The 22,246-nt window shown below is 53.5% G+C and overlaps 1 protein-coding gene across 5 annotated transcripts in view; it reads right to left on the minus strand.

Moving 5' to 3' along the window:
- ZMIZ1 (zinc finger MIZ-type containing 1) overlaps positions 1-22,246 on the minus strand; it is a 250,401-nt gene that overhangs the window by 107,192 nt on the left and 120,963 nt on the right. For all 5 annotated transcript variants that reach the window (XM_054503119.2, XM_063669902.1, XM_054503121.2 and 2 more), the window contains exon 5: positions 5,956-6,064. In XM_054503119.2, the coding sequence (XP_054359094.1) occupies positions 5,956-6,015 (60 nt within the window). In that variant the 5' untranslated portion in view covers positions 6,016-6,064. The remainder of the gene's footprint in view (positions 1-5,955; positions 6,065-22,246) is intronic.

Below are 22,246 nucleotides of genomic sequence, written 5' to 3' on the forward strand. Positions count from 1 at the left end.
TGGGCCTCCTGGTTCTGCTTCAGGCCCAGGCTGCAGGGCTGGTGGGGTGGGTGAGGTGCAAAGCAAAGGGGTGGTTCCCATGCCCCCCTTCACTCTTATCTGTCTCCCCAGGCCCTCTGAGTTGGGTACTGAGTCCAGGAGACAAAAGATGTGGCTAGGGGCAAGGAGCAGATTGGGGCAAAGGTGAGATTCTGGCTGTAATTGACTGTGTCCTCCTGAAGGACTCCTGGAGGGTATCCACAGCGCAGGAGTGTGAACCACTGCAGAGATGATGGCACCTCCTGAGGTCCCATTGCCTTGGTACTGGGAGAAACAACAGAACAGGAGCCACCCAGGGCAGTCCCTCCATTCGACCTGCAGCATGAGCCTGCCCCAGAGCCAGGGCAGGGAGGGGCTTAGGAGCCGCAGGGCCCAGAATTGGCAAGGGAGCTATGGGGTTCCACACTCTGCCTTCACCCCCTTCCAACCACTGACCTAGGTTGGTCACCTCAGCTCCCTGAGCCTCAGTAGCCTCATCTGTAAAATGGGGATATGACAGAACCTGACTTGGTGGTGGGGTTTTATTTCTTTCGCTTAAGGTTCCGTGACTGTTGCTACAATGTGGTTCATGCAAGGCAAGATATTTAAAAATGGGTGGAGGAAAGTGAAATGAAGGAGAATGTCCTCCTTTCATGGAAGTAAAGGGAGAGAAAGAGATGTAGGAGAGAAAGAGGGCAGGCAAGCAGCAACAAAGCCCTCCGTCATGGGGCCGCAGTGAGGCTTAAACAAGATGAGGCTTATACAGCCCCTGGCAAAGTGCCTGGCGCATGGGGTGCTCCCACGTGGGGCTGCCCTTGGACCTGACTCTGTCTCCCAAAGGCTCTCCTGGAAGTACAGCTGCACGTGGCCGCTCTCAGCCCTGGCTCCTTCTGCAAAGGCAGTGCTCCCTGCATTTGAATTGTGTGAGATAGGAGGAATTTCAACATACAGAAACAAGCCCTTTGAGAGGGCAGCGGCGGGTCCTCACCTCTGCCTCCTGTGCCCTTTCTCTAAAGCATGCCCCTCAGAGGCCACAGGTGGTATCTAGGCTGCACGTGGAAAGCCATGCAAATCAGCTGATTCCTGCCCACCAGCCACCCTGGCTAACCGAGTTGTTCTGTTTATTTCAGTGATGTCACACCAAATTAGCAGGGTCAGGAGCCACTGCATGCTGCCTCAGAGCTGCCTGCCCCCAGCTGGTCACAGCACCCCACTTTGGGGCTCTGGGTGCAGGGGTAGCCTCTGAGGTCCATCTCAGAGGCCCAGTCTGGTTCTGGCACCTGAGTGCCCAGCCTTCAGTATCTCACCAGCCTTCAGAGCTCACCCCAGACAGCTTGTGTGGCCTGTAGGCTGTGGGTACACCTCATTGCTGAAGAAAACATCAAGTGTCCCCTTTGCTGGCTTTTTTTTTTTTTTTTTGACAGGGTCTCATTCTGTCACCCAGGCTGGAATGTAGTGGTGCAAACATAGCTCACTGCAGCTTCAATCTCCTGGGCTCAAGTGATCCTCCCACTTCAGCTTCCCAAGTAGCTTGGATTACTGGTGTGCACCAACATGCCTGGCTACTTTTTGTTGTTGTTGTTAATTTTTAACACAGACGACGTCTTGCTATGTTGCCCAGGCTGGTCTAAAACTCCTGAGCTCAAGCAGTCCTCCTACCACAGTCTCCCAAAGTGCTGGAAATACACTGCTGGCTACTGTGCAGCTCTTTGGCCTTGGCCAAGCCCCCTCCCCTCTCTGTGCCCTTGTCACCTATTTCAACCATGAGGTGACTGAAGTGCACAGAGAGACAAAGTGATCTAGTGAAATAAGCAGGACAGACATGGCCCAAACCCCGTCTCAGTTGCTGAGCCATGCAGCTCAGAAGACGTTGCTGCACATTAGACCCCTCATCCGTGAAACGGGGTAGTGATGGCATTCAGGGCTGCTGCAAAGTTGAGAAACAACAAGGAACTCATTACAGAGCAGGAGCCCAGGGAAAGACTGCTACTGCTATTGATGCCAGGGCCCCTCCATGGTTCCCTGTTTCTCTTGTGAGCCTCCTAAGGGGAGAAACAGCCTCCTGTTCACCTCTGGAACCTCAAAGGCTGGCACAAGGCTGAACCCCATGGGAAATGATTGGGGAGCAGTTAACTGTCCAAAGGATGGTGAGGCTGCTGTGTAGGCCAGCAACGTGGCCACTGCAGAATGAGCCCAAGTGGGAGGTGGAGGGAGGGGCCAGGGCAGGGCAGGGGTGAGCTGGGCCAGGGCAGGGCAGGGGTGAGCTTGGCCAGCCGTTGATGGGCTGGGGATGGGAGCACACGTTTGAATCATAGGCAGAGGACTCCCTAACTGTGGCTGTTACTGGACACTAGTACTCTGTCCCCCACCAGAAAGCCTGCCCATCTCTATAATTCCTCAAAAGAGTTGGGCTATATCCAATGCCATTGAGTCTGCTGGGGCAGGAATAGGGCACACCAATGCCTTGAAATGATGAATTCATCTTATCCATCCATCTGTCCACCAGTCCATCTGTGAATCAAATGATTCATCCATTCATCCATCTATGCATGTATCCATCCAACCATCCATCCATCCATCCATCCATCCATCCATCCATCCATCCTAAATGAATCAATTCATCCATCTGTCTGCTTGCCAACCCACCCATTCATTCATTCACCACTTTATCCACCACTCATCCATCCCTTCATTCATCTACCTATCCATCCAGAAGTTAATTTATCCAGCCACCCACCTATCTGTTCATTCATCCATTTATCCATTCATCATCTATACATGTGCACCCACCTACCCATCTAACTATCTGCCCATATGTCCATCCATCCATTCTCTTATGTATCCATCTATCAGTCCACACCTCTCCTCAGCCTACCTAAAATAGTTGGGCCCCACTCTGAACTGGATGCTATGCTAGACTCTGTGATTTCGAGATGAATATGGCATGTCCTTTGCCCCCAAGGAGCTCAACCTGGTGGGAGACCTGATGTATTCCTATACGGCCCATAGCTCCAGAGAGACAGAGCAGAGTAGGTGAGACAGCTGGGTGCCCAGGAAGTGTTCAAGCTCAGGGATAGGGTACAGATGCTCAGAAGGGCCCCTGGGGTTCAGGGCAGCTGCTGAGCAGGGATGAGCTGATTTGCAGGGCTCTCCATGTGGAGCTTGGATGTGCCAGTGATCTCTGAGAAGGGCATGTTGCAGAGAGGGAGCACTGGCTCTCCGAGTACCAAGAGGCTAAGAAGGGGCAAAGGCAGCTGAGATAGAGGCTGTGAGGGGACATGGGCAGCAGGGTGCAGAGGGTGGGTGTTGGTGAACGCCAACAAAGGCTACAACCAAGGTGAGGGCAGGAAGGGAAGGCTGTGTGGAGAGGTGAGGGAACCACAGCCCCTACCAGCCCGAAGTCTGCACAGCCGACACATCCATCATCTCAGCTCGTGCAGACATGCTTGCCTTTCTCTTCTGATTAGGTTACAGGATGCCTGAGAATCAACAGTCCCCAGCCAGCCGAGGCTGACTTCTAGGGCAGCTGTGGAGCAGACAGATGTCAGCACTGAGCTGTGTCTGACCGGAGGTGTGGGGGGGGGGGGGGGGCATGGAGCATGCAGGGAGCTCTGGATGGCCCAGGGGGCAGCTGGGCACACTCACAAATGCGCCACTGCCTGGCTCAAAAGCAGAGCCCTCTGTGTGTGTCCATGCACGTGTGTGCCGGGGCAGGTGAGGGAGGGTGGTGCGGGCTCTGGCATGTGCTGGTTGAATGTGCATTAATTATGATGCCCATTTTATAGATGAAGGGAAGTGAAGCAGCAAATTAAGGCTGCATAGTTTGTAAGCGATGGAATGGTGACTGAGCTGTGTGCCATGCTGTGAGGGGCTTCTGGTGGGCCTCTGCCCAAGATGGATCCAGGGAGGGCCAAAGAAGTCAGGTGCACCCTGACCCCTGGTGATACAGAGCTAGGTGCCAAGAGGAAAGAGGCTGAGAGCAGGTCTCAGCAGGAATGGTGTGCCTGCCATGCGGAGGGTCCCATGCACAGGAGGCATGAGCATCCCATTGGAGGGCGGGGCCACTGCCAGCTGAGCCAAGGGTGAGAGAAACGGAGTGAAAGGTAGAGCTAGGAAAGAGCCCTGCAGAACCCTGAGTGGGAGGAGGGAGTGTGGGGGAGGAGGGAGTCTTGGCGTCTGGTTTCTATTCTGCCACGGTGAGCAGAGGCGTGTAATTGGCATTTGGGAGAGCCATTTGGGCTGGGTTCAGTCTGTAACAAGCCTTCTTCAATTTCTTCTCCACAGACCCTGCATGGACTCCAAGATTCCTCTGCTCGATGCTAATAAGAGGACACACACCCCTCGTTCTCGAGGAACAGCCTCAGTTCCACTGGGCAGGCACCTTGGGGAGGCTCCGTCTGGGTCCTGGCCCTCAGGGAGGGAAGACTGGGTGGGTAGGGGGCTGTGAGCTCTGCCTGGCTGAAGCCCGGGGGCCAGCAGCCCGTGCTGGTTGCCTGAGCTTCCTGCTAAGCTGGCCTAGGCCAGGGGCCCGAGCCCCAGCACTCCCTTCCCTGTCACTGACATACTGAGGACAGTGGCCACCACTGCCATTAGCTGATCAACCACCACACACCAGGGCTGGGCTACATGCATCACCCGCAACATCCTCACAGCATCCTACGAGGTAGGCCCCATTTGACACATGGGGAAACTGAGGCTCAGAGAAATGGAGGACTAGCTTGAGATCCCACCATGGGTCCACAAAGGAATGGGGACTTGGGTCCAAGGCGTCTGACACCAAAGCCCGTGCCCCTCTCGCTGTACCTGGTCCTTTCTGGAGTGAATAACGTTGGTGGGTCTGTGCAGGGAAGCTAAGCTGCCAGCCTGGGCTGTGGGAGCTGGGCCCAGCAGGTGGGCGCGTCACTCCTGGCCACCGCTTGGGGGCGCCCCTGTGAAAGGTTCCCCACCTCGCGGCAGTCCAAATAGAGGAACTCCTGGGCAGCTTGCCTCTTGGGCTTGGTGTGAGCTTCAGCAGGGTGGGGACCATGGCACTCTCTGGAATTAGGTCTTCCCAGCACCAGAGGGGCTGAGTGGACTCAGGCTACCCCTTTCCCCTCTCTGTACTTTTTTCCTTTCCTGTAAAATGATATGACTTCCTAGGACCTCTTGTCTTGTGGCTTTTTCTTTTTTAAAAAATAGAGATGGGGTCTCACTATGTTGCCCAGGCTGGTTTCAAATTCTTGGCTTCAAGTGATCCTCCTCCCTTAGCCTCCCAAAATGCTGAGATTACAGGTGTGAATCACTGGGCCCAGCCTATAATGGGTTCTTATTTTTAAACAAATTAGTAAATATTTTTAAATTTTCTCAGCTTTAATTTCTTTTCTTTCTTTCTCCTTCCTTCCTTCCTTCTTTCTTTGTTTTTTTTTGTTTGTTTGTTTTTGTTTTTTTTTTTCCCTGAGACAGGGTCTTGCTATGTTACCCAGGCTGGGCTCAAACACTCTTCCTACCTTGGCCTCTCAAAGTTCTGGGATTACAGGTGTAAGCTGCCACACCCAGCCTGTGACTTTTTTTTTTTTGAGAACAACTGGAGCAAAGGGGCAGGGAGCTTAGTTCTAGGGAGGGAGGTGGTGGGAGAGAGATGGAAGTGCCAGGTGCATCACTGCATCCTTGCACATAAATAGAGCCCAGAGAGGCCACAACACTGGCCCAACGTCACACAGCTGGGAAGGGTGTGGAAAGGGACAGGGCAGCATTGGCACTGAAACCCATGCATGTGATTCCAGCATTAGGCTGGTCAGTGCCAGCATGCCAATAACGGCCTCGATAGGTAGGTGGTCAGAAGGCCCTGTCATCATCTCCAGCCAGCACCCGCCAGATGCCCTGCTGCTGCAGCACAGGCCTGCTGCTCTGCCCGCCCCATCTGCCCCACCCTTGGAGTGTGCCTTGCCCCACACCCACCTGCTTGATGCACTGCAGTCGGTCATTGGTCTGCTGGATGTGCCTGTCCATAGAATTCATTCTGGCCGTTTCGCTAGGTTCTACCCGAGAGCCATGAACGTTGTCCAGCCTGCGAAGAGAAAAGAGAGGGTGTCACTGGATCATGCCAGACCTGCCAACCTTGAGCAGCCTCCCAACTGCCCTCTGGCCACAACACTGGCAGGTTCCAGAGTCCTTTGCTGGGCCCTGTGGGGCTGCATCTGGGGTACCCCACTGGGCTGAGGGCAGGAAATGCTTCTGGGTGCTTTCCATGTGTGGCACATGTGAGCACTGGGCAGGCATACCCACCAGGGGATAAGGAACTGCACATGCAGGTACACACATTTCTTTTCTTTTTTTTGAGATGGAGTTTTGCTCTTGTCACCTAGGCTGGAGTGCAGTGGCGCAATCTCGGCTCATTGCAACCTCTGCCTCCCAGGTTCAAGCGATTCTCCTGCCTCAGCCTCCTGAGTAGCTGGGATTACAGGTGTCCACCACCATGCCCGGCTAATTTTTGTATTTTTAGTGGAGACGGAGTTTCATCATGTTGGCCAGGCTGGTCTTGAACTCCTGACCTCAGGTGATCTGCCCACCTCAGCCTCCCAAAGTGCTGGGATTACAGGTGTGAGACCCCACGCCCAGCCAGGTGCACACATTTCTATACGTGCATGTGTGTTCTGGGTGGTGGAAGGAATGGCAATTCCCCTTGGATTCCTGGTTCAGGGCTTAGCCCACGTGTGTGTGCATGTGTACGTGTGTGTGTGTGTGTTCATACATGTGCATACAGGGGGACCTTCCCATATGACGACCTTCATTGCACATGCACATGTGCTCTGAGTGGAGATCTCAGGTGGCACCAGCCCCCCCAGTCCCTCAGGCTTTGAGTTGTTCATAATTTATAAACTACTCACAACTCTGGTTTTTTTTCACTTTGCCCTCCTGGAAAAGGAGGATAAGAATGAGCACCACACCCATTTTCTAGATAAAGAAACTGAGGCTGAGAGACAGAAAGGGAAAAGCCAGGGTGACACATCAAGCAATGTCTGAGCCCAAACCAGGAACCAGGGCTCCTGACTGCCAGCCCACGGTTTCCACTGTGCAAGGCTGACAGTGCGGGTGCAGGGATGGCTTGGCACTAGGCTCACCCTTCCTGAAGTTCGGGAGAAGGAAGTGCTCAGGGCCATTAGCATGAATGGGACTTCCCTCTGGATGACAGAGCCGAGTGCAGGAAGCTCCTTCGGCTCGAAAAAGCCCTGGGAGTCCCCAGGCCGCTCCAGGGAGGCCACACAGCAAAGGCGGGGATCTAGGTAGAGAGAGGAAGGACTGTACAGCCCCAGTCCACCCCCTGTTAGGGGTCCAGGTCCTTGGGCCAAGGTAGAAGTCTGCCCGCTGCCAGCTCTATTTGCCCTCCTGACCCCAGTGGACAGTTCAGGCTGCAGACACTTGGGTCAGATCCAGGGTGCTGGACAGGAGACCTGGGGCCCTAAGCCTTCTCTACTACTCTGCCACACTCCCCACTAAAGACCCCTCATCTCTGGCCATGTCACCCAGGACTTTTCACGTGCTGGACACCTGCATCCTCTCCTTTCCTTTTCACACACACTCTGTAAGGCTAGGATCATCTCCATTTTACAGGTGAGGAAACTGAGGCCCCAGATGTGCCAAGTCCTCGCAGCTGGTGGAAGTGTAGGTTGTGTCTGCCTGCCTGTCTGCCTTCTACACACGCTTGTTGAGGGAACCAACACCACTGCCTGGCCCCAGCCTTTGGAAGAAAGTCCTGTTCCTCCTCCAATTGCTTTAAAGGATGTGTAGCTCTTGCTGCAATTCTCATTGCTCCATGTGTGTCTGAGAAGGTAATTCATTTGCATGGTTCAAAAATCAGAAAGTCCACAAAGGTATCCAGTCCTGGGTCCAGGCCCTGTCCCCAGTCCCCTGGTGCCCTTTCTAGGAGAACCAGTGCCATCAGTCCCCCTTCTGGAGAGTCTCATCTAGAAGCAAATATCTACACACACTATTTCTTGCCACATTTTTAAAAACATAAAATAATAACATTCTATACACATTATTTGGACGTTGCTTTCTTTTCCCCCCTGTTGATGATACATCTCAAAGTTTATTCCACATCAAGACACAAAGAAATTTTTTTTTTTTTTTGAGACGGAGTTTCACTTTGTCGCCCAGGCTGGAGTGCAGTGGCGCAATCTTGGCTCACTGTAACCTGCGCCTCCCGGGTTCAAGCGATTCTCCAGCCTCAGCATCCCGAGTAGCTGAGGCCACAGTTGCTGCCACTATGCCTGGCTAATTTTTTGTATTTTTAGTAGAGACGGGGTTTCACTGTGTTAGCCAGGACGGTCTTGATCTCCTGATCTCGTGATTCCCCTGCCTCGGCCTCCCAAAGTGCTGAGATTACAGGTGTGAGCCACCGTGCCTGGCCACTTTTTCATTTTTTAACGGCCGCACAGTATTCCTAGGTATGATGAAGCATTATCCAACTAACATCTGCCCATTGACCCCCTGCCAGGTGCTGTTCTAAGGCTTGAGCCCTCAGACAAGGCCCCTCTGCTCAGGGGGCTCACACTCCAGCCTGAAATGAGGGACCCTGAAGCTTTTTCCAATTTTTTTTTTAGACTGAGTCTCGCTCTGTTGCCCAGGCTGGAGTGCAATGGCGTGATCTTGGCTCACTGCAGCCTCCGCCTCCCAAGTTCAAGTGATTCTCCTGCCTTAGCTTCCCGAGTAGCTGGGATTACAGGCACCTGCCACCACATCTGGCTAATTTTTATACTTTTAATAGAAATGGGGTTTCACCATACTGGCCAGGCTGGTCTTGAACTCCCGACCTCAGGCGATCTGCCCACCTTGGCCTCCCAAAGTGCTGGGATTACAGGCGCGAGCCACTGCGCCCGGCTCCAAATTTTTATCATTGCAGTGCTGCAGGAATAACTGTTCATATCGGCACATCACACGTGTGTGAATTAGTCTAGAGAACATACGCTCAGAAGTGGAGTTGCTGGGTCATCTGGGAATTTGTATTTTTGATAAGTGCTTTCTGGAGCTCTACAGCAAGAAGGGGAAAGTGGGGTTTTACCCATATTTATTTCTTCCACCCTCACCCTGCCAACCATCCCTCCATTCATCCCACCCACCACCCATCACACATGTCACACCCTGACGCCCAATTTCTCCACCCATCATTTATCTATCGAAATACCTGCCTGGGGAAGGAGGAGGGGGGTGAGGGAGCTTCCAAAAAGAAAATTTAAAAAATAAATAAGTAACAATAATAAAAACAAATGCCCACCTGTTCAGCTGTCTACTCATCCATTCAAACATCTTTAGTCTCCACTTGCTCATCTGTACATGCTTCTGCTCTCCCAAGAAATGCTTTTTGTTTGTTTGTTTGTTTTTGAGACAGTCTGTCGCCCAGGCTGGAGTGCAGTGGCGCGATCTCCACTCACTGCAAGCTCTGCCTCCCGGATTCATGCCATTCTCCTGCCTCAGCCTCCCGAGTAGCTGGGACTACAGGCACCCACCACCACGTCCGGCTAGTTTTTGTCTTTTTGGTAGAGATGGGGTTTCACCATGTTAGCCAGGATGGTCTCGATCTCTTGACCTCATGATCCACCCACCTCGGCATCCCAAAGTGCTGGGATTACAGGTGTGAGCCACCGCACCCGGCCCAAATGCTTTTTACCAACGACACTGTGCGGGGTCCTAGGCTAGATGGATTGGGCGTGCGGAGATTAAAATGAAATCATTTTCTTGTGTTCAAGGAACTCTTGGTCCAAGCCCACATTTACCTACTAGATGACCATGTGCTGAGCTCCTCCTATGAGTCAGGTACTGGTCCAGGCAAAGCACAGATAAGAGAATGTAGTTACATCCCCATTTTACAGATGAAGAAACTGAGGCTTGGAGGTTACAGCCTGTTGGATAGGAGCCAGCTCTAGAATCCTGGCTTTCCCTTTACAATTTTCACTCTTGAACAGGTCCTGGGGAGGGGGCAGGGTACAGGTTTGTGTGTGTGTGTGTGTGTGTGTGTGTATGGTCTGGGTTGGCAGGGGCATGATCAGGGCAGCTCTGCTTGCTACTTCTGTAGGTCACCCAAGCGGGAGCTGTATTTGTCCTCCTGAGTTTACCCACACAGATGCTCAGCCAGCGTCCATATGACAAAGGCTCCTGGGGCCAGGGACAAACCATGGTGGGGAAGACAAGGACACAGAGAGCCCAGAGCAGCAGCAAGACACTGCCACCTTCAGCAAGGCCATCTCAGTTCCTGGTGCCAGGCCCCATCAGAGCCAAAGGACCCTGGTGGTCTCCCAGGCACCATGTGATACCCATGCGGTGGTGAAGGCATGGGTCCCACATGGGGGCATGGGTGAACACTGGTAGCCAGGGTTCCAACAGAGAATTCAACTTTCACAGCCAGCCAGGACAGGGAGACCCATCCCACAAAGGCCTGGGTTGGCTCAGCTCCTAGCTGGAGGAGATAGAAGAGAAGTACAAAGAAACCTCATGCCTGGCAGGCCTTCATCCCGCTGTCGGCAGGCCACTGCCCACCAGGACAAAGGGCTACCGGCGGCCCAGGCAGCCAGCAGGGGGCGCTGTTGACAAACCTAAGTGACCTGGGGGCCAGACCTGAGCACTGTGGAGGTTCCAGGTGCGCTTCCAGGCCCTCCGTCCTCTCCCTCACTCCAGTGAGCATCCAGGTGTCCCCAGCCAGGATGGACTTCGAGTGGGCTTCTCTGGTTTCCTGGCCTTGGTTTCCCCATCTGCAGAACAGGATGCTGCAGAGGGGCAACTCAGTGACCTCATAAGGGTCTACCTCTCAAAAGGAACTTTCTCCTGACATTGTGTCCGGGGGCAGAGCCTGGTGGGCCTTGATAAATGCTTGTTGAATGACAATGCCTGGAAGCCCCAGGCAGGCACAGGAGCTTAGATCCACCCAGCTGGCGACCACGGGGCTCAGAGGCCGTTCTTTTCTGTTTAGTCGTAGCGGGGGCCCAGGTCCTGCTTTAAGAAGGAAACAGCAAACTGGGAGATGGGACTGTCCACCTTCGGGCTGGCCCCACGCAGGGTCATGGGCAGTCTTGTCTGGAGGCCAGCGGCTGGACTGAACTGGCTTCTGGACGGAAAGATTCCTGGAATATTAAGGGCCAAAGATGCTTTCAGGTCCCCTATCTACCCCCTCTGCCTCAGCTGGTTTTATTCTGAGGAGCCTGGGGCCCATCAGTGGTTTGTTCAAGGCCAAGGGGCACTGGGCTGGGTCCAGGTCCCAGGGGGGCTTTGCTCCCAGGCAGGGCTGCAGCTCACAGGAACCGAGGGGTGAATGTCTGGGCTTGCGACACCTGTGAGACGCAAGGGTGGGTATACGGATGGCAGGAGGGACATCGCAGACAACAGGGACAGCGGTATGTCCCGTGTTTCTTAATAAAAGAACAAATGGCTAGCGGATTATGGAGGCACCTACAGGTGAGGTGACATTTTTAAACTGTTGAGGTCAATGATGGAGAACTGCGGTTACTAACCCCGGGAATGGAGGAGATGGAGGCTCCAGTCTCTGGAGTAAAAGGGTCAAAGGCCTAGAGAGCAAAGGGTCTCAGGCATAAAGAGAGGAAGGGTGCGCTGAGGGAGGCATGCAAGAGACAGCTTGTTGAGGGGCAGGCTGGGATCTTCCATTTGCTCTACACCTGCTATGTTCAGGCACCAGGCCAGGCCCTATGCAGTGCTAATTTTCTTCATCCTTAAAAGGCTCAGAGAGGTGAAGCAAATTGCCCAAGGTGACACAGCCGGAAAGCTGCTGGGCTGAGATTCAAACCCTCTACCTTTCCAGCTGTTAATGTGCTGTTCTTTGCACACCCCATGACTGGCAGTCAGAGCCTCCTGGTAGTCCCCACCTCCGGCTGTGACTGGGCCCCAAGAGATGACCTTCTTGTTCCACCCAACCTGCCCAAATCCAGTCACTTGCATCACTGGGCTCCCTGCACACTGGCCACCTTTGGGAGGTGACACGCACCTGGTGGCCAGCAGAGGTCGCCCTTCGCCACAGGAGCGCCACTCTGCTGGGCCGCTGCCTCCGCCTCCGGGCGCCTGGACTCCTTTAAGCCTTTACAAGTCGCTACAAATCCTCCGTGGCTGCAGCTCTAGAGCCAGAGAGGCCGGGCTCCCGCCCAACAGATCACTGTCGGCCTGGCCCCAGGTGCACCCGTGGCCTCAGCCCTTCCTACTGCCCCTGAATGGGGGGTTGGACCAAGCAGGCTACCCCCATCCCGGCTCAGGACCCCAGCCATGTCTCCTGGTCGGACGGAGCAGCTAGGAGCCATGCAAAGCTAATCAGCCTGGGGGATCAGGACCCTGCTCTGCTGAGTGAATAGGGCAGAGAGCTGGACCTCCGTTTCGCTGTCTGCAAAGCACAGGATCGGGCTGGCCAGCCTTTGGCAGCCTGTCAAATACCAGCCTCTTAGGATTCCCTGTGAGGTGCTCCGGCTGTTCGGAAAACTCCATCCCCACAAGAGGAGAATGCCTACTTTTGAAGCTGCAAAGCCTGTCCCAAGGCAGGTCCATGGGGAGGCTGAAGGCCCGGCAGCCCCGGGAGCTGTTCTTCCAGGGCAGCCCAAGGCCACGACGCTGCCCCTTTCACAGCTCTGTGCTTCTTCTTCTTGCACCTTACACTTGGCTGGGCTTAGTTGGGCAAATGGAAGTTTTTGGATGGTAACATGCAGTCAGCCCGGTCTTCCCAACTCCCGTGGGACGTCTTTCGGGACCAAGCTTCCATTTACACTTCTCACCACCCAGCAGAGTAAGGGTGTCTACCCTTGGCGGCACCTGGTGCAGAAGACTAGTTCAAGAAAAGTTAGCGGCTATTATGCATAGAGGGCTGCTTGGAGGATAGAACGTTGAGAGCTGAAAAGGCCTGGGAACACCCGCCTCATGCCCTCATGCGGCAGGGTGGGAGGCGGAGGTGGGGAGAGGAAGAGGACACGGAGGGCATCGTGAGCAGAGCTGGGCTGGAGCCCCTCTGACAGGTCCAAGTAGAGCCCTGGATATCTCTGGGCTGCCAAGTCAGCAAGGAGAGAAGCATCTCAACTGTCTCATGGCTGGGGGAGGCAAAGAGCCCTCAGTGGGCTCCTCACTGGACACGGGGATGAGGTGCTTCTAGCTGCCCCACAGAAATGTGGAGCTCCACAGGCAGCTAGCTCCCAAGGGTGGCAGCCAACCGAACAGTCAGCTGTCCCAACACAAGTGTTTTATTTCCCACCTTTGAGGCCTCACTAGTTCATCAGTCCACATAATGCACACGCACCCAGAGAGAGGCGTCTGCACAGCACACATGTGTGCATAGGCACATACACATGTGCCCCCTTGCATACTTCACAGCAGGTATGTGCACATGCTGGATGCCAACACAGATGCACTTGAGCACACACATCTCATGACAGCTTGCACAGGCAAGTGGGGGTCCCCGGGGAGCTGTGTGAGCAGTGGTGTGCAGAAATGATTCAATCACCATGCACATCTGCAGCTTAGGTCCCCTGGGACAAGCAGTGCCAGTGGAAGGAGTGGGCGGCTCTGCCTACAGCCCGAGAGCAGAGGCTGCGTTCCAAGACACAGCGAGGACGGAAAGCCTAGGGGTCCAGAGGACATTCCAGACAGCCCCTTCATCAGCCTTAGACTCCCAGAGGGACAAACATCATGAGCCCTGGGCTCAGCAATGACCTGCCAACCTGCACATGCCAGCATCAGTTGGGATCCTTTTCGGCCTGGCCCCCAGCCCTCACTACTTATCCCTTGTCCCCAACGTGGGGCTGCTCCCTGCCTCCCAGACTGTGCTGTCAAGATCGCACCTCCATGTCTTTGCCTCTGACTGTCCCTCTGCCCGCAATGCCTGGACACCTCCCATCCATCAGGGTATGGCTCAACTGTCACTCTTTCGTGCTCTTTCTTGGTTTCCATCCCTATCCCCTCCATGTCCCTGTCACACACCCCCATCTTAGCGGCACTAGATGAGGGCTGAGTCTTTGCATCTGTCTCTCCATCAGCTGGAATGTCTTCCAGTTACAGATCCCTTAGTCTAGCCCAGGGCTCGGTACTCAGCAGGTACTCATTAGATGGGTGAACAGGCAGGTGGATGCATGCCCATCGCTGGGTGTACATGAGACCCAGGGTGGCGAGAGCTGAAAAACCCATCACCCAGCCCTAATCAGAAGATCCTAGGACTCAGATAGACACTGGTTACCCCGTTGAGGGTTCCCAAAGAGAGATACATGTACTGCTGGTGGGACAAGGATGACTTTAGGTCCATGGACAAACCTTTTACATTCTCATAGTGAAGTTTTTGGACTGATGAGTTCATGAATATTATTATTTAGGATGCAGTTAAATTAGGTAGCAATAGCAGACCTAAGTGAATTAAAGAATTGTTTTAAACATAGTATGAATGGGCAAGCACTGATGTAGACTGATGACTTCCTCACCTTAAAGGTAATGAGTAGAAGCTCAGAGAGGTGTGGAAGCTGCCTGTGGTCACGTCGCAGGTGGCTCGTGCATTCCCAACCCTCGGTAGCCTGCACCAGGCACACAGGCTGGATGCAGAGGAAGAGGGTGGTGGTGAAGCAAGGACAGTAGGAGAGTGACTTTGTGCCCTACCTCAGGGAAGTCAGAAAGAAGGGCAGAGAGACAGGAGACGAGATGGGGAGAGGGATGGAAGAGGCAGCTCCGGGCAGCTGCACAGGGCCAGCTGCTTCCAGCTCTTAGCAGGACAACTGGAGCAGGCCCTCGGGCCAGCTTGAGTCATTGCACAGGGTGGGGCCCCTGGGTAGGCGGTGGTCCTGAGAGCCAGACCTCTTGGCTATGAGGTTGTGAGAGGCTATTTCACCTTCCTGAGCCTGCATCCTTATTTATCAAGCAGGAAAGTCCATCTCCTCCCTGCCCCACTGTGTTGAGGAGCTGAGCAAATGAATACTTAGGGGACAGTGTTTTAAAAAGTGAAATTCTGCACTCGGACCACAACTCTTCAGAATTCAGTCCCTCCTTCCTCAACCAGGGCAGTGCTCCTGTGCCAAGACTTGACACGGCTCCACACTGCCTCGCCACAGAGTTCAGATGCTTTGGCTTGGCACTCAAAGCTTCCGGAAGGGTGGACCCACTTCTCTCCATGATCCAATCTCCCAACACCCATCCTTGTTCACGGGAACACCCATTGTCAATGTTGGCTAGTGGGATAACATAATGTAACCTTGGCATTTCAGAGTGGTGGCTTCATGACAGTCAGCCCCATACAGCTATGCCTAACAACCTGCCCTGGGACACAGAAGTTAATTCAGAAGTGACAGTTTCCTGAGGAAACACTCAGCGATGTGGCCCTGACAAAGGGGCCAGCCCACTGACCCGACCCACACAGGGCTGGGATCCTAGCTGCATTTGGTGTGCCTTGTCTTTCTGGGCACATGACACTTTAGAGGGCCTAGGCCATGCCCTTGAGGCCAAACCCTCCTGCCATCCTCTGGCCATACTCCAAATCCCTGACCTCACAGTGAACTTTCTCTGACAGCTTCTCTTCCCAAGAGGCAAAGGAGGGTTGGATTCAGCTCTGGAGAAGGCCCCTTGGGCTTTCTCTCATTCCCAAGGAGGCCACGCCCCTACACTTTGTTTCCTCGGAGTGGAAAGAGGTACTGAACAACTATCAAACCTATATGTGCTAAACACTAGGTTCTCTATGTCACATCAGTTAAGCCTCAAAACTCTATCATGCTGTTCCAATTATTATTACAGTACTACAGATGAAGAAACGGAGGCTACTACAGATGAAGAAACTGAGCCTCTGAGAGGTCCAATGATTTGCTTAGGGTCACACTACTGACAATTGCCAGGATTTGAATCTAGGTCTGATTACAAAGCCCATGTTTTTCTGTATCATGTTTTCCATGGGAAGGTGGCAGACCTCCCTCAACTAGACACTGCCTTCCCCAGCCCCAACTTCCCTGAGTGAGAGGAAGGTGACTAGTACTGCTGTGGAGTGCTGAGGATGGTGGAGATAGGGAGTCACAGGCCCGTCCAGTGCTGGGCCCAGGCCAGCACTGCTATCCTCTCCCAGGATAGCAGTGCTCATGCAGTGTCCTTGTCCTGGCTCTGCCTCAAGGCTCTTGTCTGTGACTCCAAAGGCTCAGATGCCATGAAGTGGGGAAGAGAGGGGTGAGAACAGTTACCCGAGGGCCCTTGGAGGATATAGGGAAGGATGTGACTGTAGACAGAGGCAGGACCCCCCCCCCAACACCAGCTGGTGCCCTCTAGAAGGGTGTAAATACCTAGCAGATGTTCCTACACCCTGGCTCCAGGAATGGAGATATTCTCCATTGTCCTCTCCCTACCCCCAGCTCCCCAAGGCTCCAAATCCCACCTGGCACTCTGCAGGAGCTCCAAATAGGGGCAGGATCAATGGCATCCCCCAGGAAGAGTCAGACAGAACTAGATCAGCCCTTAAGGACCAGCTGGCATAGGGATGGTAATGCTCTGGTATGCAAGAGGTGGAGGTGGCATCCATACCACCCTCCACCTCCCGCACCCATAGCAGGCATGGCTAATCAATCACTGCACTCTTCTCAGTGAATCCAGGCATGCCCAGCCTATCCTCCACACACACTTCTGCACAGCCACTGTTAACCACCTGGTACCAACACATAAGATGAAGTCGTCTAGGTGGTCTATTTTTGAAAAGGCAGTAAACAGAGGCCAGAGACGGGAGGGCTTAGCTTGAGGCCATCAAGCAGATCCACATGCAAACTTCCCGTTTCCTGACTTTGTGCTCTTTACCCTAAACTGAGAGTCACAGCCAGGTTCTTTTCAAGCTAAAAGCCTCTATGGATGGGTGAGCCAATTTCAAGCAACCTTATATCACAGTCTCACAGTAGCCTGCAAACAAGTATTATTCCAGTTTGTAGATGAGAAAGTTGAGGCTCTGAGTGGGTAGGTGATTTCTACCTAGCCACACAGGGAGGTGTGAATGACCCAGGGCAGTGGCTGCTCCTCCTGAGCCCATGTGTGTACTCCTTTAGTTAGCTGCTCTTCACTGTTGGTATATATATATATTTTAATTTCTAAAAAACCAAAAAATTGGGGAAACAGAGGAATCAGAAGGCAGACATTTATTTGAGCTAAAAGTGGTAGATGGAAAAACAATGAAAAGTCCTCATGGCTTAGATCTGGAAGTGATCTGGGATCTGCGCAGGCCTATCCTAACATTTACGGATGAGGAAACGGAGGCCTGGGGCAGGGAGCGTAGAGCAGAGCCTTGAAGGTCCCACTGTGGATCCGAGGCAGGGCCAGGGCCCACACCCAGGCCTCAGGAGCCCCAACTGCCCCAACCACATCCAGTCCACCCCTGCTGATGCCTGCCCAGGCCAGGCCTGCGGTCAGCCCACAGACAGCTCAAATGGGCCTGCCCTAGGGAGCTCCAAGCCGCCTTGGGGGTGGGGGTGGGGTAGGACAGGGTGCCCATGCCAAGCGTGATGGGAACAGGGGCTTGGCTCTTACTAGGAAGCAGCTATGGTTCTCCCTGCAGAGGCCCTGGGCAGCCCCCACAGCTCCCTGTGGAGATTTCTAGCATCCCTAGATCCGGGGGTGGGAGCTGGGCTGAGGTTGGCACAGTGATTCATCAAGCTCTCCTCTCCAGAAAGCCCATGGCATGGGAGGGGCATGCATCAGCTGGGTCTAGCCTGATCTTCATTTAGAGGAGTCTCTGGGTGTGAGGCTACTCAGGGGACTGGGCCACCTCAGCCCAAGAGTAGAGGGCCCTCATTCCTGAAACCCTCCAAGCACAGGCTGGACACCCCACAGGCAATCCAAAAACACGCTTCCTGGCTGCCTGCTGAAAGCCAACAGAGACAAAAATCACGCTAGGTGCTCTGAAGCTGCCTGGTGACTTGAAAAGTCTAATGTGCACAGCGCTCTACAGTTTACGAAGCACTTCGGTGTTATAACCTTACAAGTTGACCCATGTTTCACCCCATCTTAGATGGGCAGTATAGCTTAGTGGTTAAGGGCACCAGGCTGCCTGGGCTCTTACATCCTGGCTCTGACACTTGCTGGCTTCTGTGCCCAGGGGCACAATGCTAGCCTCAGTATGCCTCAGGTCCCTCATCTATAAATAATAACAACAGTAATCATAATTGTACAACTTCATAGGCTGCTGTGCTGATTCACTGGGCTAGTGACTAGGAAACTTAGCCTCGCCCTGAGCAGGTGAACATTCACTCTCTAGAGTGCCCTGGTGGGTCTTATCGGCTCCATCAGAGGCAGAAGGAAGCTGGAGCCGGAGACTTGGGTGGCTGCATGACAGAGTTAAACACCACCACTCCACAAGCCCTCTGGGAACCATACCATGAGCTCAACAGGGCGCCTCAAAAGTCGTGGGTGGCTGGAGCTGAGAGGGAGGCAGGGGTCCCATGCCATTGGCCAGAATGCCAGGTTGAGGAGCTGGAGGGACTCTGTTCTAGTGGCAAAGCACAGTCACAAATGTTCCAGAAGGAAGGATGGATTAGGGTAGGAGCTTTCGGACAAGTGAGCTCCTCCAGCAGTGGCCTGGATGCCCAGATGAAGTCTGCCTGGGCACCATCTCTAATAAAGACAGGAGATTAGAGAAAAGCCACACTGTGCTCTGGTGACTGGGACACCCCAGATGGCTCTGCCCAGATCTGTTTCTTGGAAACCAGGTCCCAGGAGGTGCTCCTGAACGAAGCATTCCCGGTTAGATGAGTTGGGGAAAGCTGCATCTTCTGTCCTCCTCTGGGAGATCACGAAAGCACGCTCGCATGGGAAGGGCCTTACGAAATCTGGCTTTTCCCAATGTTACTGGATGGCAAAAATGCTTTTTTCACTAAACACATTTTAAAATCCCACAGAACTAGTTTTCCCCAGGACTTGCTTTGAGAAATGCCGACCTAAAGGGAGTGGCCCAAGGGTGGAGAGGCTGGAGGAGAGGCACAGAAGAGGCAAGGAGGGCCAGCTGGCCGGGTAAAAGACTGGGGGAGCGGATACTTAGGGGGGTGCGGGACAGGAGGAAGATTCCTAGCTCCAAGCTGGGCTTTGGCCACAAAGGTGTGACCAGAAACAAAGGTGTCTGTGCGAAGAGAAGCCACAGAAAGATCTGAATCCTGGATTCTGAATCCAGTATCATGTCCAGCTTCATGAAAGCCATGGCCACCGTGGATATACCCAACCAGCCACAAGCCTGCCTGAAGGCGCCCTGGGCTCCCTCCCCCAGCAAGACTGGCTCGGGGGTGGGAAGAGCGGCCCAGAACACTTCCTGGAAGGGCAAAGGCCAGAGTAGGAAGGTCACATGAGCTGCCTGAGGCGGAGATGACTCTCCCCTGTCCCACCCAAGCAATGACTGCAGCCAGAGGCACAGAAGCCAGGGTGTGTGCAGGCCCAGGTGGCCCAGGCAGCAGGCAGGACTCTCTACCTGAGGCCCTAGAGGTGGGTGGCCCTCCTGCAGTCACGCTGACATCTCCATTCATAATTCTGAATAGTAACAAGAACAATAGGTGTGTCCTTCATTATGTACTATGTTAGGCCGCATATTTGGTATTTTATGTGAATTATCTTTATAACAATATAGCCGAAGGTAGAATGAATGAGTGGCACCATCTACAGATGGGAAAACTAAGGCTGAAAATAACTAAGGAACTTGCCCAAGATCAGAAGATGGCAAAGCTGAGATCCAAACCCAGATCTATCAGACTTCAAAGCCCAGTAGCTATCCACAAAACCAAGCTATCTCCACACTATTCTGGGGCTCGGGAACAGGGAAGCTGAGTGGCAGACTGCACGGGTTCTGGCTGCCCAGGGGGAGGCCCTTGGGTTCATTCATTCTCCAGGCACTGCCCTGGGTCAGCTCTGCACCACCTGTGCTCAGCCTGGGAGGGACACAGGACACAAGATGTCTCCTCAGGAGGATCCTGGTCTGGGGGTCCCAAGCATGCCAGCACGCGTACTGCACTGTGGACACACGGCTGACCTCTCTGTGCCCATTTCCTCAGCCCCAGAAGGAAGGGGCTGATCAAGATGTCACTCATTTCTCCCTGCACCCCAAACCTCTGAGGATGGCTGGGGTGCTGAGCTTTCCGGGAGCCCACTCGCTGCACAAGGCCCCTTCGCATACATCATCCCATCGAATTCTCACTCCAACCCAGCAAAGTGGGCACCACAGCTCAGACTTCACAGAAGAGGAAACTGAGGCCCAGAGAGGTTACACAACTCGCCCAAGGTCACACAGCTGGGCAGTGAGGCTGCTGGGACTGGAACTTGGGTTTAGCTCATTTCAGAGGTTCCAGCCTAATCACGCAGCTATACTGGCAGTGTCCACTGGGCTAGAGCCAGGCATGGGAGAGGGAATTTCTGCTCGGCCCAGGCCATATTGTGGTGTGACTACAGCGCTCAGACCCTGGACTCCATGGCCTTGATGAAGTGGGGACGGGGTGAGATGATTCTTAAGGCATCTTCTAGCTTTAACACTCTTGCAGGAGGCTGGGGAAGAAAGGATTACAAAGAGTAAGATGACATCACTGATTTCCAGAAGCCTAAAATCCAGGTGAAGGCAGAGAAGCAGTACCAACCTACCTGCTGGGAGTGCCTACCAGAGGGCTAGACTGCAGAGGCCAGGCTGGGGATCAACCCACAGGCTTCTTGGAGGAGGAGAGGTGGAGCCAGGTGCCAAGGGCCAAGGGGGCATGGCCTCCAGCAGGGGCAGTGTGGCTGGGCAGATGGCTAAGAGAGTGGGCAGGGAAAGCCTGTCTTATTTTGGAAATAAAACCACATGCTCAGTGCCCCTTTGACCAGTCAGCCTGGCGGGTGGCACGGGGGTCCTTCTTAAGGGAGAAGGTATTGAAATGAAGCAGGACTCTCACCATTCATCTGCTTTTTAATTAACTCACCCTGCTGCCTTAAGTGATTCCCTGCTCACACTCATTCTTTTGAAAATTCCAAAGTGCTATTTCTGACCTGTGATTTACTATTGCTGTACGTCTCTATAAGCAGTGTTTTAGTTTAAGTGGCAGTTGCATATTAATTACAAAGTTAATTATGTGCTGTGTAATCATGCTGTAATTCATTAGTTTACTCTATACTCTGAGAGCCTCATGCTAATAGCAAGATCTGACAGGGTTTCGGGAATCAACAAGAAAGACCCGCTGGAAATCCCAAATGGGGCTAAAAAACACTGGAGGCCCCACCAAGCCCCTTCCTGCCCAGGGCTTCTAGCAGGCACACACAGCCTGGGACACGCCAGTCTGTGGGGGCCGGTGAAAAACCCAGGTGGGTCATGTTTTTCCCCATGGAAGTGCAAGGACAGGAAGAGAATTTGTTTAAAATTACTTACGGAACAGAGAGTCACTTCGAGGTAAAAAATTAACTGCTCAGATCACCCAAAGTGACCCCGAGAGCACAGACCATGGGACAGACCAGGGAAGGGCTTGGACAGGATCCAGGGCCAGGCAATTGTTCAGATGGGAAGACCCAGGCCCAAAGGTCGTGGGTGGTGGGTGTGTGTCTGGTATTTGGACCCAAGTCTCTTCACACCCTTTCCCTCCTCTACAGTGTCCTCAAAAACATCCAGGGACCCGAAAGTGAACACTGGCCACATTTCTCTCTTCCTTCTTTCCTGTTTGGTTTTGTCTCCTAACAGTAACTCTTGGGGTCATCGGGCCTGGCTGGGACTCCTCGCTACTCCTTAGACAGCCTCGAAACCTCCTGACCCAGGTGAGAGTTCCAGCCTCCCTGTACAGGGAGCAGACGATGGACAGGAATGGACACAGACACTCCAGACGCTGCCCAAACCTTGACTGCTCCGAGGTTATTCCAGGGGATTCTTTTCTAAAACCATCTCTTCCAAGGTCCAGTGTTCTCAGCCACTGAAGATTCATCCACAATCCTCCAATGGCATTTAAAAGTCAAAGTGAGTAAAGACAGGCCTGCTCCAAAAACCCTCCCTTCACCCTCAACTCTGCAAATCTGTGGATCAAATTTCAAGCCGTTGTTGAGGGAGGAGAAGATACAAAGGCTGTGACCTACCCCGGACATAGCGATCTGGTGGCTGAGACCCTCTGCTTTCCAAATATAAACCTGCTTATTTTATTTCTGCTGACAGCTGAACAAGGAAAAAAAAAAAAAAAAGATGTAGAAGTCCTTTCCCTTCTGGCTCCAGTCAACAATTGGAGAGAAGGACTTGGAGCCCCAGCTGGCATGGGAGGAGGATAAATAAGAAAAAACAAAACATGTCCTTGTG

This window comes from Pongo pygmaeus, chromosome 8, assembly GCF_028885625.2.
Source record: "Pongo pygmaeus isolate AG05252 chromosome 8, NHGRI_mPonPyg2-v2.0_pri, whole genome shotgun sequence".
NCBI classification, from domain to species: Eukaryota; Metazoa; Chordata; class Mammalia; order Primates; family Hominidae; genus Pongo; species Pongo pygmaeus.